Here is an 18,778-nt window from a genome sequence, read left to right on the forward strand (position 1 = left end):
CAAGCTTTTCCAGATTTTTAGCTGGATAGACAAACTAGTATATAGATAAAGAATAAATGGACACAAAAGACTTTTTTTTTTTTGGTATATCATTATATTTCCATGAAGTAAGGATGAAAGTAAACTGCTATTTAGAAACAATAAGGGAGTATTAATAAAGAAAATTAATCCCATTGCATCTGATTTTTAAAGTTCACTGAATTCTGCAGAAATCAGCATCATTTGTACTGGATAACCTAACAAGGGTGCTAACTCAAGCTTAATGAGAGCAGTAACAAGTTTTTGAATTCTGAAGTCAAATTGATGGGGGAAAGGCAAGGGAACAGTGTCAGTACTGTCAGGTGACTATGTCAAGTAAAAATGATGAGAAAAAAATAAAAATACTGTATGAAAAAAATACTAATTTCTTGCTTGTTTGTGAGAGTTTTGAACCAGTAACTTCAAAGTCAGCTGCCTGACCTTAAATTGGGCCGGTTTTAGGGAAGTAGCCACTTGCCAGCAGCTGCAGACTGAGTGGGGAAAGCAAATTCATGGATTTCAGCAGGATCCTGAGAGACCTGAAAATTCAGATTGCTGTGGTTCCAATGCAGACTGTCTGGTATCAACTCCCCTGGCACCTGAAGACCCAAGGACATTAATGGAGTGTCACTGCTTGTGCAAACAGGCGTACTCCAGGCTGGATTGCTTTGTCAAGATTATTTTGTTTTCCTTTGTATGTTGGCTTGGGTTTGGTTTTTTGTTTGTTTGTTTGATTGCTTTTTGTTTGTTTGGGTGTTTTTGGTTTTGTGTTGGTGCTTTATTATTATTACTATTTGATCAGTTGTGGGCTTTTTGGGTTCTTTTGTTTTGAACTGGCAACGAATTTGCCCATATTATTTCCAAATTTTAGAAAATAAGCTTGTTCTAACAAATTGTAGTTAAACTTCAGTTTGAAAAGAGTAGTAAGGAACTCTGCATTGTTTCTTTTATTGTAGAGTTCTGCATTCAATGGGATTACACTCATTTGTTATTTCAGCAGCTGATTTCCTGACATTTGATCTGTTCCATTTACTTTTTGGAGCTTCTGTTAATCTATATATTATATTGACCTCTGTGTTGTGAAGACCTTAGAGTACTAAGAAACCTTTAAAAGCAAAGCAAAGAGGAAGCAATAAGGTCTGCTGAATATTTTTTATTTATGAACTAGGTAACAAAATCTATGCTTTCTCGCCTCTGATTTTTAAGTTTAAACATAGCCGTTAGCTGTTTAAAAGATACTATTATCTAGTATTAAATTTAACCAACCTCAGTTTGGAGAAGTGGCTTTGGAATGGTGTATTTGAAAGGCAACCATAGGAGATACATAATTGAACAACAAAAAAACTATTTAATGTATACTAGTTCATAGTCAGTAAGGAAATTGTCTTTAATATTGTAGATTATTCCAGACTTTCCCTTTAAATTGGAGCAGCTTATGTAGGAGTTGTTAAATAGCTATATTATTTGATGAGCCTTTGAGAAGACTACCAGAAGACTAATAAAAGATGTATGTGAAGTAGCAGAAATGACAGGTTTATTGCTAGGTATGGGTTTTCACTTTTACATTACTTTATATCTCTTACAATCCGTAATGCACCTTGAACTTTTATAAGTCGTGCAGTAAAAAAGCTAACAAAGCTGGGAAAAATTGCTTACCCAGAAATTTTCATACTTGACATGGTATGATTGATTTTTTGTTTGTTTGTTTGTTGTGCATGTGGCTTCTTTCTGAAAGTGTATCCTAGATGCATATTTAGCAACTAGTTATTTTAAAGGTCTAATTACTACTGCTTAGGGAATGCTTAAAGGTTTAATATACATAGTGTGGGTTTGTTTTAGGATTGTGGTGGGTTTTTTTGTTTGGTTAGTTTGTTTTTTTTCGTTATGTTTTGGATTTGTTTTGGTTTTGTTGGTTTGGTTTTTTTCTTACATTCAGGCCCAAGTCCGATATACATCTATGACCTTCAGATAGTCTGCTGACTTTACCTCTTTCAGTATGTCTTTGGATATGTCTAAAGCACTAATTGAAAACTATAAATGTTATGTTTTGCATATGTGTGACATGCCTAGAAAACACATTTTTAAGTAAATAGGAATCCATACTTCTGTTTCCAGGACTCAGACATCCTAAAGGGTACCATGTTTTAACTTCATTGCGTACCATTCTTACTTCTCACAGGAGTAAAATCAAGCTGGATCAGTCAAGAATGCAGATCTGGTGCTTTTTAACCAGGCAGAGCAACGTGTCAGCATGTGTACACAGGTTACCTACACAAATCATACATACATGATCACTTTTGAGATTGATTGGCCTGCATGCTACTCAGCTACGATATATTTTTCCTCATCCATTGCAATGTAGTGGAAACATGCATAACCATTTTTTAAGCTGAGTCACATGACTCACATCACAGCATGGTTGAGGGTAACCCCAACATTTTCCTCTCTCCTTGTTACATCTTTGGTATTTTCTGTACTACTTCCGTTGCATAACCTGCATGCTTTGTAGGTTTCTATTAAAGTTTACTGAAATACTAAGCCTCAAGACTGTTCAAAGTTTAAAAGAAGTTACCAGCTTATAATTTTATGAAAATAGAAAGGTAATCTTCACTTTACTTTTACTGTTCATCTGTTAAAACATGTTTTCAGATGTCATTTAATTATGAACATTTTCTGATCATGTTCATTTGACCACTCCCTTTGCAATATTGCATATATAGAATTACTTGTGTGCTAAAATGTTTATCTCTTTTCATATAAATTGTTTAATGTTTGCTCACAATTTTTTTTGTAATTTACATTCCAGTTTTCTCATATAAGAGAAACTACAATTCAAGATGAAAGATACATTCTTGGGAACAATCAGACATATATTGTTTTGTACATACACATAGTTCTTTTGAATATGGATGTAATAATTTAGTTGAATTCTACTCGTGAATATTGTTTATGTCTGTAAGATTGAAAGTTAGGGAATCATTTGTATCAGTTTTGCTTTTCATCATCAATAATTGTTTATTTGTGAACCCAATCCATTTGTTTTATTTTTAGAAAGACAGATGTAAAATATGTATGTAGGATTCTATGTAGGTGTCTAAGTAAACCTTGGTGATTTAAAATAATATAAATAAGGCAGTTCAAGCAAGAAGGAAATACAAAAATTAGGAAAATAGAGGATAAGGTTAAAATTAAGGCAATTGTTAAAAAGATACAATAAGAAATAGTACCTTCCCAAACCTCTAAATGCAGGAACTCCAGAACTGTAACACAAACCATAATTGAGTGAAGCTATGTGTTTTTTATTCCTGATGATCTTTTCTGAATAGTCAGTCAGTTCTGCTTCCTGCCACTTGGGGGTTATTGAGGTATTCTTTTTCCAAATACGTATTTTGTCGCATGGTTTTGTTGTGGAATCCTGCATTATTTTTCTTTTACACACATTATGTATTGGAAATATTTCAGGTCTCACTTTTGTGTTCATGGGGACTGTAAGCTATTCAGAAGGATGGAATGGAAACATATCTTTTGGAGGATTTTTCCAAACCATTTTAGAAAAGGCATTTGAGTAGGGGAGGGTAGAATGTGGTAGTATGCCATCCTGCTAGGGCTAGGTATGATAGGTATGGGGGGATGATTCAGATTTGATGTATATTGTTTATGCTCCTGCTTCAAGCTTCTGCTGTCATGAATCTGACAACTGCAGAACAGCATGCAAGCTAGTAAACCAGGAGCTTGTACTGATTTGACTGAAAAAAAAAGGTATCTCTTTTATTTGTATATTACATTGTTTTACTGTAACCTTCCTTTCACAGTAAGTTGGTGCTTTTTTTTTTGATATATATGCATGACGTTTTTCTCTAAGTTATGTAGAGTAGGTAAGGTAGGTTTTGGGTTTAGTTTGGTGAAAAAAACCCTAAGTATTTTTTAAGGACAATACTTTTTTATTGAAGAAGTATTCCTTGCTGAAAATAGATTTGATTAAGCAGGAAAATATTAATTTATGAACTATAAGCACTCTAACACAGGTCTTCTGATGATTTCTAGTACATTTCTAAGTAGAAATACTTTTGGATTCTCTTTTCTAAGAGGTTCATGAACATACTCTCCAAAGTGCTGTTATCAGCAATCATCTTTCGCCGTTCGCTACAGTTCTTTACCTTCTTCTCCATCAAAAAAAAAAAAAAAGGACTTGGTCTATAGAGAGTGAGAGATAGATGTCCTTAGTAAATGAGAAGATGAGAATATGCAGCAATCTTTGGGCTTATTTAAGGTTTTTTGTTTGTTTCTCTTTTAAATTACATGAGACAATGTTTTGCTTTTATTCCTTGTATTAACAACTCTATTGCTTGTACCTTTGTTCTTTGCTTTGGAGGCTGGGAAACATACCAGGTTTTTCTTTACTCTTTGGATATCAACATTTGAATGACTTGTAAGTTAAATTTACAGTGAATTGCATCATGTGAATACTCAGGCCTACTTATTTTTAGCTCTTATTGTGGAGGTTTTCTTAAATTCTTTCTTAAAATCTGCAATTTTCTGTAAAGTTTCATTTATTACTTTTAGGATGATGCTCACTAAAAATTTACTTTTTACTAATTACCTTAAGGAATTGTTGGTGGCTTCAGTGAGATGGTTCGAGGTAGTGACATTATTCTTGCAAATAATTGTGCCAGCATACTTTGACTCCTTCAGGGAAAAAAAGGGAAGAGCATGAGCTCCAAATCTGAGCTTGTAACAGCACAGTAGAGATTTGTATTGATAAAAATAGTGTGTTCAAAATTCAAATAGCTTTTCACTACCAACACTGAGAAAGAAAAAAGTATTATATTCAGGGAACTTTCTCTTAACAAAAATGTTCTAGTTGCTGATTTGCAAAAGTCAAATATTAAATGAGATATATAACTTCATGTTCTAAACACATTGATTCTTTTCTGTTTCTTTTCCATTTATCATTGTCCATCGTTTAATGTTGTTAATTCATAAAAATCTCTATTAATTTAGTTGAAATCACGTCATCTGCTCAAGCAATTTACTAAGTACCTTATGTTCAGTTCAAATGACCCAGAGTACTTCATGTTGGTTTAAATCTTTATTAGCAATATGACAAAAAACTTCTGATGAAAGCACCATATTAATAAAATAGGGGAGGTATATGGTGCTATCCTCAGGTTAAGTAGAAATAGTGATAGGAAAATATTTGCTGTAAATACTGATATTTAAATACTATAAATACTGTAAATACTGATATTTAAAAATTAATGATACTAAAATGTTACTAAAAATTGAAATTGTTTATATTAAATATGTCTAACTATTCCAGATAATCAGTTTCTAAAGTAGCAGCTAAGTAAGCAATATTACTGAATCCTTTTAAGAAAAGTTAATGTGGAGCACTGGGTTAGTTTTTATTAAATTGTCTCTGTCTTCTTTAACAAACATAGATACTAAACTTTTTTTTTTCTGAAATAATTTTGTCCTTTGTGGTTTTGGAGTTGAGGTGTAAATATAGCTTGGTTAGATATTCTGTAACTTGTCTGTAACATGTCTGTTAATCATGCAAGTCTAGCTAAACTACTGAAAATGATGTTAATTCTACAAAACTGAGGCTGTTTTAGAAAGTGCACTTACATCATTCGTTACAGACATTTAGTTGTGTGAGTTCATTACTGATGTTATATACTTGAAAATAGCATAAAATGTCAGAGAATGCTGTGACCAAAACTACTTTGATTTAGTTTGGTACGCATACTCAAAGCAAATATACAGGACACTGTATTTTCCTTTAAAATCTCCAGACTATGGACTTTTGCAATACACATGCAGATTACAAAATATAAAATAAATTAAGGCTTATTCTTTTATTAGTAATTTTTTGTACTATTGTTATGTTTAATTTTAATTATCAAAACAGAACACATTCTTTCTTCTGGCTATTAACAGGTATGTGTACCAAAGTAATGAGTAGTTTCAGAATGCACAATGTCATACATATGTGCATTGGCAAAAAAGAATGCAAATGCTAGTTGAAATGTATTTATCATACTTTTTCCTTAAAAAAAAACAACCCAAAACTTATCAGTATGTATGAAAAAAATGAAAGGTATACGTGTGGTAGTGACAATTATGGGTTAAGATACTCCAGACTTAATTTCTTTTAATAATTTGTTGCAGGTAATGTCCAAATTCACATCTGAAACAACATTTCATATTAATCCTGGTTTTACTTTAGTATTTTCCAGTCTAGATCATAAGAATGTTCTTAAAATGAAAACTAAGTAAATTACATGTACCAGAGGAAACCAAATCTTACCATAAATTCTCACGTATGCTAGAAATTATGAGCTTGTATCATATTAGTGTTGAAGATGCCAGTGAAAAATAACTGATAATTAATTTCCATTCTTTTGTATTGTGAATATTGGGCACTGAAATAAGGTCAGCCCTTAAAAATCTGCTACATTTTCTCCATTGGACAGTTAACCATGACAATTCACAATTTAAAGTGTTTTAATGTCAGGATTTACTCTCTTGAGGTTGAGGAGACTGCGCCAGTGAAAATAGCTACCAACACACATTATCTTAACGCACACAGTATAATTGATACTGTTTTAAAATGTAGGAAGAGAAATTATAGTAAGACAATAATAGTAGAAAACAAAATTAGTTGAATATGTATCAGAAAGTCTACTTGGTAGGAGTAAATTTTGAATAAGACTGTACTAATTTTAGACCAGAAATTCTGAAATTCCATGAAAGATTGCATGAATTGCTTTGCAATCTCTTGATAGAAAGTGGATGATTTATGCACATTTCAACAGCATTGACTGCTACATGTGGATGTTTATGTGTATTTCTGGTGACAAATATGATGATTATTATGTGCACACAGTGTTGCATGCTTTAAGTTAATTATGATTCTAAAAATGTAAATATTAGTAAAGTATAATTGTTACCAAATTTTATTTTCAGAAGCTAAATTTTTCCAGCTCATCTGAAGGAAGTACAATTAATTTAGCTCTCTTTGGAGAAGAAAAAGCTGAAACTGAACCAGAAAAAGCATCAGAGCTACAGGCGTGCTTTACAGAAGGTATGTTTTACAGAAGGTATGGAAATAAAATTTGGGGTTTGCTACTACGTTTTGATTTTTTGTAACAACCATTGGCAGTTCAAGGAAGCTATTTGCAACAGCAGTCCAGGATCCTAGTTTGCCAAGTGTTATGGTGTGATTAGTTTTGCCTGTTGTAGATAGTCGTACTGAAGACCACTGAACCCTGTGTGTAATAAAAAGTTAAAATATATGTGCATGTGTATATATGTATATATATAAAATGTGTATATGTATATATATATGATCATTTATAATATTTTAAAATAAACACTTGGCACAATTCTGTAAATGGATTCTTAGCAATTAGTAATCCTGTTGATTTAAATGATGTTGTCAGTAGTGAATTTTGGAAGACCAAACCCTACACCAGGTTCACTGCATTGTGAAACTTCAGCCAGAATCATGTGATTACCTGTGGTCCCTTCACAGTGCTAGAAAGCAATCCAGTGGATGATTCAGATCTTTGAAAGTTTGACTCAACCAAAAGAGTTACTATCTTGACATTACACCATTAATGTGAGGAGGGTGTGCATGAGTATGAGATCCTGTGTTTTTATTCAAGTGCAGAAGTCTTAACAGCATGCTTTTGCATGTTCTTAGAAGTTTTGATTTACTTTAGTTCTGTATAGCTATATCCTTTAGGGGACTACTGATACTTACTGTATAGGAATGTATTTCCCATTTTTGTGATCTTGCGGGTTTTACTTTACTTTTAAATCATGATTAAAATAATTCAGAACAAAATGTTTCAGGGCTAAACTTCTTATCCTATCCATGCTTTTAGATTTACTGTTACAAAGACACCTTTGACTTAGGCTGTTTGACTCTTGTAATTTGAAATATTATTTCACTCATCTTTAAAAAAAAAAAGGTGTATTGGAATGTGGATTCTTGTACTTTTTTTTTTTTAAAAAAATCACTTCTTGTGTAATTTCACGTTACAGTTCTTCCTTATGTGACTATCAGTCTTTGAGCATAACATTATTTTCCCCATAACATAGACATTTTGAGTAGTTGAAGGTAATGTAAATCATACTTTTCATAGTGGTAGCTGTTTTAGCTGAGCTGATGAAATAGAGAATAACTTACTTGTAACATATGAACTTAATGACACGCAGAGGAAATTATAATACTGCCTTTGGGACCCATTAAAATAATTTAAACTTCATTATGCTTGTATGTGATTAGTATGTTTTAAAGAAATAAGGAGATTCCTGTTAGCCAGGAAGATACTGAGGTTCACTGAAAGCTGTACCCAGAAGCCCCATAATAAAGTAGGAGTTCTCCAAGGTGAGGCAGAATTCTGTGGATGGTTGCTGCAAATCTGTACCACACGGAAAAGCTCTCACCATTTCACAGTTGAATCAGTTCTTTACGTCATGAAAGATGTATCCTTAGTCAGTCCTTGAAGCACAGGTCATTCCTTTATAATAAAATAAAGGATGTTTACATCTGTGAGATTAATTTGAAATTAGTGAGAGACAGAAGTACCTTTAAAAGAAGCTGGACTCTTGAGCAAGTATGTGTGAAAGTTGCTATGTGTTTATGCTTTTTGTTTCTACCTCCTGACAATACTCACGTATTTGATTTTCTGGATATAAATGAAAAATAATTATTAAAAAATATGCCTATAAATGAAAATTAGATAATGAGATTTTTGTGTGGTTTTGGTTGTTTAGGGTTTTTTTTTCTAAGCTTGATGCAGTGTCAGGGTAGTAGAAAAGTTGTGTACATGCAAGTGTACATGCACATTTTCCTTCATCCAAAGTACCAAATTGAGCAGGTAAGGATGCTTTAATTAGCATGCAGTAATTTGAAGTGTAAAATGAAGTAATTTGAACAGCATGAAACAGGAGCTAGTTAAAAGTGTTTTTGCTTTTACAGGATAATGAGAATTCTACCATATAACAATTTGTCATTGTATTATTAGGCTGTAGACGGAAATTTAAATGCTGCAAAGGCAGTATGGAAAGCACAACAGGAAGAATCTGGTGGAACCTTCGAAAGACCTGCTACAAGATAGTAGAACATAACTGGTTTGAAACATTCATTGTCTTCATGATTCTCCTCAGCAGTGGTGCTCTGGTAAGTGGAGCTTGCACCTATAAAAACAGTACCTATAAAATATTTTTTGTCAAAGATAGTGTTATAAAACATCTGTGTCTGTTAACGGGGGGAAAAGTCTTGAAAGAGAGCTTCAAACTAAATTCCCAGAATGTTTTTGGTAGTGCATATAAAATAAGTCATTACAATTTTGCTGTCAAATAGCATTCTGTGTGTGAATTTTTGATTAATGCAAGGTAATACTTGTGTGTGAGGGTACTTATGAAAATGGTTACACTAGAAATCTTGTTGAAGAAATTACAAAAGTCATACAAAATATGTTTTATGGAATAACTAGAACAAGTACTCTAAAGTTGTCTCAACAGTAGTACAGATAGTTAATTCATTATGTGCTCAGTTAATTTTTTGCTTTAGTTTTTCTGGACAGGTATATAGGAATTCTTGAATTCCTTGGTACTGTTAGTGACATTTAGTCCTTCACACAGGTAGTGAGTGATGGGCTCTGATTGTTGATTGACATAGGATTTGGAATATGCTGTTATTATCTCTGCTCTGGCATCTGAAGTACCATGTCCCTTTCTTCATCTCTGACCTTGGATTTTGCAGAATAGTTTCTCTCACTTTTTTTTTCTTCAGTCCTCGTACTGCCATGAGGTGTTTTGCCCTGTCTTTAGGTATGTTTTAGCAGAGACACCACCAGCTTCACTGATGGGCCCTGCTACTTCCTGTGGTGGATTCATTGTGGAGCTGGTACAGGGCAGCCTGTGGCCTCTTCTCACAGCCTTCTGCCACTAAAACCTTGCCATCAACACCAAATACTGGAATTCAGTAAAGATAGCAGCAACATAATATTTGGTCATTGTAGTTCATGATTCTTTTTTGTTAGTTAATATCCATTTATTTAATAGCCCGAGTGGCTTTTCAAGGTGCTACATTGTAATTCTGCTTTGACTATTGCTGAAATTTCTAAAAGCATTTTTTGCAACTTCAGTCATTATACTGTAATTCTGTTATCAGGCAATGATAGAACCTAAAATTCAGAAAGAATCCAGTTGTAATCTCTGCTCATTTTAAGGTAAAATGTCTAAAGTTCGAAGTGATTTTAGCTTGCTGGTTTCAGTTCTTTTGGCTTAATTTGTAGTTTGCAAAGACCTATGAATATCTGATTTACATGTAATCCATTCTTCACAGGCTTTTGAAGATATATATATTGAACAGCACAAGACTGTAAAAACCATGCTGGAATATGCTGATAAAATCTTCACTTACATCTTTATTCTTGAAATGGTGCTAAAATGGGTGGCCTATGGTTTTCAGACCTATTTCACTAATGCTTGGTGCTGGTTGGACTTCCTGATTGTTGATGTAGGTACTATACTTTCTATGTAGTGTATTTCTGTCATTTAGGCAGGTCCTTTTAATGTAACTCCAATCTGATACATTTATATACCAAGAGAATATAAGCAGGTTTTAAAAGAACAGGAAATCACATACCAGTGAATAAGATTCCAGTGTCACAATTATTCAGTGAATAGCTAAATCTGCCTTTATGTATGCTATCATTTATTCCGTTCTGAGTTTTTCTGCCCTGGGTCCCAATCATTGAGTATGTCTGTGTCTGTCATACAGTTAGAAGTCACACCTGTCAGTCGTGTCTGACTAAGCATATATCACTGGGAAGCCTGTTGTCATCTGCAGGCAGCATAAATTACTAGTTATTCATATCTATGGTTTTATATGAACTTTTCTAAGTGGAAATTAGTAGAAGCAAATGTTGCTGACTCATAATTGTATCATGACTAACATAATGCATCTGTATTAGAGCACTGTTTAGCATTATAACATGTCATGTAGAATGGGGTTGTGTTTTCAGAACATTTCAGGCTTTGGCTGAGTTGAACAGCATGATCTTTTACTAAAAAGCTTTTTATTCAAATTGCCATTCATTTTGCACAGGTATGATAATAATTTTTCTAGCTAGCACTCTATGATAAAAATTCCAGAGATTAAGGCCTTGCTTTTTTAAAACAGGTCTGAAATTAACTCCTTTTTTTATTTTGTTCTAGCTAGGATCTCAGGGTCCTTATGAACTCTTTTTTCCCAATATCCAGATCAGAAGTTTCTTCCTCAAGGCATTACTTTTGTGTTGTGAGTCTATTAAAAAAAATCTTTTGTTTTGTTTTGTTTCTTCTAGGTCTCCTTGGTTAGCTTAGTAGCTCATGCTCTTGGTTTGTCAGAACTCAGTGCTATTAAATCCCTCCGAACATTGAGAGCTTTGAGACCTCTAAGAGCTTTGTCACGCTTTGAAGGCATGAGGGTAAGAAAGAGTGTAAAACGTAAAACTATGCCTAATTATAAAATCTTGGAGGAACACTGAATTGCATATCTGTTTTCAAGATCAATAGTAACATGTTTGGTTGTATTGCATGTGCTGTTCCTTTTCTATTCGCATTAGTTCAATGTACTTTAATGTTCTACATTAGATCTTTTGCTACCTTTGAAAAAAGAAAACTTTACTGGTCTAACTATTGTTTTTTAAATATTTTTCTCTGTGTTTATTTACTAGGTGGTTGTGAATGCTCTTACTGGAGCAATCCCATCCATTATGAATGTACTTTTGGTTTGTCTTACATTCTGGCTAATTTTCAGCATCATGGGAGTAAATTTGTTTGCTGGAAAGTTCTATCACTGTGTAAACACCACAACTGGTGAGATGTTCCCACCAGAGAAAGTCAGTAATAAAAGTGCGTGTGAAGATCTTATGCTCACTGCTCAGGATGTTCGGTGGAAAAATGTGAAAGTAAACTTTGATAATGTTGGAGCTGGTTATCTTTCTCTGCTTCAAGTAGTAAGTGTATAATTTTTTATAAATTAAATTTCCAGATTTGAGTTTTGTAGCAGCAACATTTCATTCCGTAATTTTCAGTGTTACCTTAAAACGTGTGAATGAATATGGGATTTGCTTTTATAATTGCAAAGGTTTCACTCGAGGCAAACCATTCTATGACTCTTATTATTTTCTTAAGATCTATTGGAACTACTTACTTTCTGGAGTTTCTTTTAGGACTATTTGCATATTCTGTCTGAAAAATGGCAACCTATTGTGGCTGATTTTTTAAGCTCTCCCCTTTTGGTAGTCAGAACGTTAGAGCTGGGAGCCGTGTTATAAATTGCAGTCTGTGTTATGCTCAGATACTGATTGCAACTCATCCACACAGAGCTTGTGTGAATTTGCATGAAGATAAGGATTTATTCAGTATTTAAGAATTAAGAAGACATATTCCACAGCAAATTATTTTGTGTGAATACTTCACGCATGTCTTAGCAGACTTTTAATGCTCCTCTTTATTTTTGTGGATGTAAATACGTTGCAGAAGACAGGGTTTTATAGAATGTTTAAAAAATTAGAGGTTTAATAGAAAATATTAACAAACTTTGTTTTTAGGCAACGTTTAAAGGATGGATGGACATCATGTATGCTGCAGTCGATTCTAGAGAAGTGAGTGCAATATAAACTTTACAGAATGAAAACAAATATAAGATTGATGTAATGAATCAATGTAACTGAATGGCAGTAGAAATAAAGTAGAATATAGAGGAAAAAATCTAAATGCTTGATAAATTTTCTGTATAAGTCTATGCACTATAGTTAATATGCATACACTTTAAAAGGTAAAAAAATAGTAGATTTACACAAAGTATTATTAATTTAATAAGTCATAGATGGCTTCCAATTAATGTCATTGAGTTCGTACAGATTAGGAAACAAGTTTTTCCCGTGTCTCCAAAAATAACCCAAATCATCAAGTGACATCACTTACAACAGCTAATCCAAAGTTGCAGACTCTGGAGATCTCAAAAAATAAAATGGCTGATTTTTTCGTGTTTTTCTTTTAGTGCTGGTATTGTTTGCATCTCTCCTCTAGTCAGCTCCTGATTTGTGTAGATTCCATAGGGGCTGAACTGCTTTCAGATTTGCACACTTCTGTCAAATTTAGTAAGAATTACATGAAACATCAAATGTCATTAGGAACTGGCAGGAATGTGTGTGGAATTATGGACACCTGTATTAAATAGTTTTTCAAGTTCAAAGATAAGGCAAGTGTAGAAGTTGCTGTCTTGTATGTAGTTTCTGTTCCTGCTTCGTATTCTGTAACTTGTCTTAAATATTATTTGTTATATTTTGCTGTTTTTTTGTGTTACACAGATAGAAAAGCAGCCCAAGTATGAGGATAACCTGTATATGTATATTTACTTTGTTGCCTTTATCATCTTTGGATCGTTTTTCACCCTAAACCTATTCATTGGCGTCATCATAGATAACTTCAACCAACAGAAAAAGAAGATAAGTATCACTTGTTTAATTTTCAAAACACTTCATTGTTATTGAGCATTCAGCAAATGTATGCAAAAATGAGTGTCTTGAAATTTCTCATAGTAATAGGGAAAAAATGGCTATTAAGATTTCCTTTTATTCTATTTAAAATAATGAAATAATAGTCTGTGCTTTTTAAGATATTTGAAGTAACTTAAGCTTACACTGAGTGTCTGAGTGTTTCACATCTCTCTACAGCCCAATGATGTGTTGTGCATATATTGTTTTTATATTGCATATATTTTTTTATATATTGTTTTTTGCTTACCCTTCCAGTGCTGTAACAAATTTACGTGAAAATGCAGATGACCTAATTCAAGCAAATAGATGATAGGGAAGAAGAGAATATGTAAAACTACTAGTATCAAAACTGGCAAACAGTAAATGTATAGAAATACTGTGAAGGCTATCTCAATTACAAAAAGACTAATACAGACAAGCTAAATGCTGGAATTACTGCTCTGTATTGTAAGGTTAGAGAAGGTTGTGAAACTGTCTCAAGTTAGTGAATCTGCAAGAGAAAGAAACTTGTTGACATTTGAAAATGTGTAGTTTTTCTTTTCAACTGAAATTGTTTGTTTTCATGTGAACACAGGATTGTGTCAAGAACTCCAAGAGCTTTTAAAGAGATTAAAATGCAGACTATGATGGCAAATTAAAATCTACTTGTTATTTAAACTATACATGCTGTCTAAGGTCTACAGTATTCTTGTATTTCTGTATGCATTTGGAGCGGAATCATTTTGGAATATAGATATTTTTTATTTTTTTGTTAATAAGTGAGCTAAGTAATAGCAAGGCAGTACATGATTTCTTCATTTGTGATTCTAGATGGTTTGTCAAGTTTGATTTATTGTCCTGAAAAAAGAAAATACTGCTAGACTTACTGCAGGGGAAAATTACAGTTAATCTTTCCACTTGAGAATGGAGTATGCAGCTTCATATGCTGCTGCTTCAGGTTCTTTGAGTTCTCTTATCTGCAGACCCACATAAAAGAAAGTATGAGTTAGGGTTCCCAAACTTGATGATGTCTTCATCCTCCAAGATGTTTGCACCTCCCTTGGAATAAACATCAGTGGCTTCCAGTATTTAAGAGAAAGGTTATGCAATTTCTTACCCTTGGAGAAGAAGACTGAAGTTACATACTTAGTCCCTTTGTGCATCCTACTTTCATTTCCCCATGGGGGAAAAAATTCCACTAGCTGTCAAATTCCTACCATTACATTCCTCAAAAACATATAAGGTGCATCTTATCTTGAGACAGCTAGTACTCTCCCTATGGACAGCACACTGAGACAATGACAACTTGTTCATTCTTGATAACCATTACATCACTGAAGCAGCAGCAATCCCCACTTCAATGTCAGTTCCTTTTTAGCTTTTTTGTAAAATCTTCTTACAGTCATATCACATTTCCACCATAATCAGCGAATTAATTTCTTGTTTTTCTTCCCAAACCCTTTCTAAGACCTTAATTCTACTGGTCTCTTTTGACTTCTGAATCTTCATGTCTGTATGTGGCCACAGCTGAAAGACGCAAACACATCTTCATCCGGATTCACCATTATTTTCTCAATAAGAATGACCATGCAGTTCATGAAGTCACAGAATCACTTGTGATGCTAAAATTTGTTTCCAAATGGCACTGTTTTAACATCATAAAATGATGTCAAATGTACTTGCAAGCAAATGCATGAAAGAAAAAAGAAGATGTTGCTTGTCAACATAAATTGTGTTTCCGATAAGTGTTTCCATATGTACAGTACACTTACCAATCTAGACACACTGTTTACTCAGACTGCTAACCTCTTATTCAGACAAGAAACCCCAGAGTAAGTGCATGCCTCTGATGACCTCTGTACAATGTAGGTGGATGATTAAACCTCATTATGATCTGTGGAAGTATTAACTGTGGCAAGAAACCATCTGAACTGAGATACCTGTACTCAAATGATAAAATGTGCATCCTGAAAAGTAACATCAGTATTTTTTTTTTCCTCATATGGTTTCCCTGAAGGCATATCAGTTCTAAGTGAATCTACCTTTGAAGCTTTTTTTACTTCTAGTTATTGATTTACAGTGTGGAGTTGATTATGATAGATTTGTAAGCATCTAGGGAATGTATATTTTTACAAGAGTTTTTGTGCATATTTAATTGAATTATGCAGGTTTAGTTTAGTGAGGGTTTTTTTTGGGGGGGGGTTGTTTATTGCAGAGTTTTTGTTGGTGTTTTTTTAAGCAAAAATAGATAGAAATTCTGGGGCTTTTCTCAGTTTCTTAATATTATTTTTTCATCAAGACTTGTCAGATGTTTTAGCAGTCTTTGATATAATCGCTATCGCTTTTGTTCGGCAACAGTCTATAAAAATGAATACATGTTTCACAGAACTCATGTTTTACAATGCTGCAAATTAACAGATTTAAAGGACTGGCTGTAATCACTTCTGGTTTTATTATTTTACCTTGGAGGTCAAGACATTTTCATGACGGAGGAACAAAAGAAATACTACAATGCAATGAAGAAGCTGGGATCCAAGAAACCGCAGAAGCCTATACCTAGACCAGCAGTAAGAACGTGTGCTATTCTTATATCATCTACAATAGCAGCAGTGCATTAATTGTCACAGTATTTCTTCCTTAACTCTAAAATTATTGAGGCCTAACTCAAGTTAGGTCTACATGTATAAATCATGTATATATTTCTACTCTGTAGAAAAAACATATTTCTAATGAATCAGAAAGCAGAGAATGAAATAATATGAAGAAGTAAAAGCCTGTTGGGTTTTGAAGGGAAAACTTAGAACTGTCAAATAAACCAGTTACTGCATAGTGTTTTTCTTAGATTTTTCATCCTTCTGTTTAGTTGTATATTTTGGGGGAGGAAGAAGGAAATGGGAGGGAGGAAAAGGATGCTCATTACATGCAAGACACTAGCACCTTTTCTTTTTTCTCCCCTCAGAACAAATTACAATCTCTGGTGTTTGATATTGTAATAAAGCAAGAATTTGACATCACCATTATGGTTCTCATATGTATTAACATGATCACCATGATGATAGAAACAGATGACCAAGCTGAACTGATGCAAAATATTTTATACTGGATTAACTTGGCCTTTGTTGTCCTTTTCACTGGAGAATGTGTCTTGAAACTGTTCTCGCTCCGTTATTATTACTTCACCATTGGCTGGAATATTTTTGATTTTGTGGTTGTTATTCTTTCAATAGTAGGTAAGAAACTTTAATTTTCCAAATGAAATATAGTAAGATGTATTTAACGTTTTATCTCTGTCAAATTTTGCAGATTAAATACTTAATTTCTCCTGATTATTTAAGAAACTGAAAGCATACTTTAGAGTAAGAACTTTCTTAATAATTCTGTATAATTATAATACTCCTTTTTTTTTCTATGAGTGCTGGAAAATAAGCTGAAATTACCCATAGCAGATAAAGTTTATCTGCAATTACAATTTTTATCAATTCCACAGGTAGTGTTGTTCTTTATTCATATTTTGTTGTGGAAGATGTAATCTGTGATAAAATGTTACCCTTATAATTCTATTTTTATGTTTCACAGGTATGTTTCTAGCTAAGGTGATTGAAAAGTACTTTGTGTCCCCCACTTTGTTCAGAGTCATCAGACTTGCCAGAATTGGCCGAATCCTGCGTCTCATTAGAGGTGCTAAGGGAATCCGAACGCTACTGTTTGCTTTGATGATGTCTCTTCCTGCTTTGTTCAACATTGGTCTGCTATTGTTCCTGGTCATGTTTATTTATGCTATATTTGGCATGTCCAACTTTGCCTATGTTAAGAGGGAAGCTGGTATAGACGATATGTTCAACTTTGAGACGTTTGGCAACAGCATGATCTGCCTGTTTCAAATTACCACATCTGCAGGCTGGGATGGTTTGCTAGCCCCAATTCTTAACAGTGGGGAGCCAGACTGTGACCCTAACAAAGCTCATCCAGGGAGCTCAGTGAAGGGCGACTGCGGCAACCCTTCTGTTGGGATTTTCTTCTTTGTCAGCTACATTATCATATCATTTCTGGTAGTGGTGAACATGTACATTGCTGTGATTTTGGAGAACTTTGGTGTTGCTACTGAAGAAAGCGCTGAACCCTTGAGCGAGGATGACTTTGAGATGTTCTATGAAGTCTGGGAAAAATACGATCCAGGTGCAACTCAATTCATAGAATATGAGAAATTGTCTGATTTTGCAGCTTCTCTGGATCCTCCTCTTAATATACCAAAACCAAACACAATTCAACTTATTGCAATGGATCTGCCCATGGTAAGTGGTGACAGAATTCACTGCCTTGACATCTTGTTTGCTTTCACAAAGCGTGTTTTGGGGGAAAGTGATGAGATGGACGCTCTCAGAATACAGATGGAAGATCGGTTTATGGCAGCAAATCCTTCTAAAGTCTCTTATGAACCAATTACAACTACATTAAAGCGAAAACAAGAGGAAGTATCTGCTACTATCATTCAGCGTGCTTACAGACGTTATTTATTAAGACATTCAGTAAAAAAACTTTTGTTTATGTATCAGAAAGATGGGGGTGATCTGCTTATCAAGGAAGGTATGATTACTGGTAAGCTGAGTGAAAATTCACCTCCAGAGAAAATGGATATGTCTGCATCTTCCACATCTCCGCCTTCTTATGATAGTGTAACAAAACCAGAAAAAGAAAAATATGAAGATGACAAATTGGAAAAAGAAGACAAGGGGAAAGACAGAAAAGGAAATAAAAAGTGAAAGACAAAGAGGTTGTGCATGATGAATATTCACAAGCCTGATAAAATTACGTTTTTATCAGTAGACCTCTTATTAAAGGATTATGCCAAAAGTACAAATTTTTACATATTTACTCACTGCTACAGTCAGTGCCTGTACAAAGACAATGATTCTTGACTCGCAAACTCTTGATCTGTAACAGGGAAACAACTTTGCAGAAGAAAAGCTTTCATTATCAGCTGGCACTAATGGAGAGGAAACAAAGTTTCTACTTGGACTGTAGGAACCCTTAATGGAGTGCATACCAGTCTTAATAAGTCTGTATTTTTGTGGAATAAGTACATCCACTGTGTACATTTCGTCTCCTATGTATGTTCTGTGTGTGGCAGTTTTTTTCATGATCTCATTTGCTAATTTCATGTACTGCTATTTGTCATTCTGCTGTGCTGAGGAAAAACCCCTCAATACTCTTGT

The 18,778-nt window shown here is 33.8% G+C and overlaps 1 protein-coding gene across 9 annotated transcripts in view; it reads left to right on the plus strand.

Moving 5' to 3' along the window:
- The window catches only part of LOC101879201 (sodium channel protein type 2 subunit alpha-like), a 39,648-nt gene extending 21,323 nt beyond the window's left edge, over window positions 1-18,325 (plus strand). For 5 of the 9 annotated variants that reach the window (XM_005152629.2, XM_031052074.2, XM_005152630.2 and 2 more), the window contains exons 17-26: window positions 6,988-7,105; window positions 9,057-9,211; window positions 10,382-10,555; window positions 11,385-11,507; window positions 11,757-12,038; window positions 12,636-12,689; window positions 13,398-13,535; window positions 16,028-16,132; window positions 16,525-16,795; window positions 17,142-18,325. In XM_005152629.2, the coding sequence (XP_005152686.2) occupies window positions 6,988-7,105; window positions 9,057-9,211; window positions 10,382-10,555; window positions 11,385-11,507; window positions 11,757-12,038; window positions 12,636-12,689; window positions 13,398-13,535; window positions 16,028-16,132; window positions 16,525-16,795; window positions 17,142-18,325 (2,604 nt within the window). Of the gene's footprint in view, window positions 1-6,987; window positions 7,106-9,056; window positions 9,212-10,381; window positions 10,556-11,384; window positions 11,508-11,756; window positions 12,039-12,635; window positions 12,694-13,397; window positions 13,536-16,027; window positions 16,133-16,524; window positions 16,796-17,141 lie in introns of all 9 variants that reach the window. The other 4 variants (XM_013129915.2, XM_005152633.2, XM_005152631.2 and 1 more) reach the window with 1 other exon arrangement.
- Window positions 18,326-18,778: the final 453 nt, after the last annotated feature.

Source organism: Melopsittacus undulatus, chromosome 8, assembly GCF_012275295.1.
Source record: "Melopsittacus undulatus isolate bMelUnd1 chromosome 8, bMelUnd1.mat.Z, whole genome shotgun sequence".
In the NCBI taxonomy this organism is placed as follows: Eukaryota; Metazoa; Chordata; class Aves; order Psittaciformes; family Psittaculidae; genus Melopsittacus; species Melopsittacus undulatus.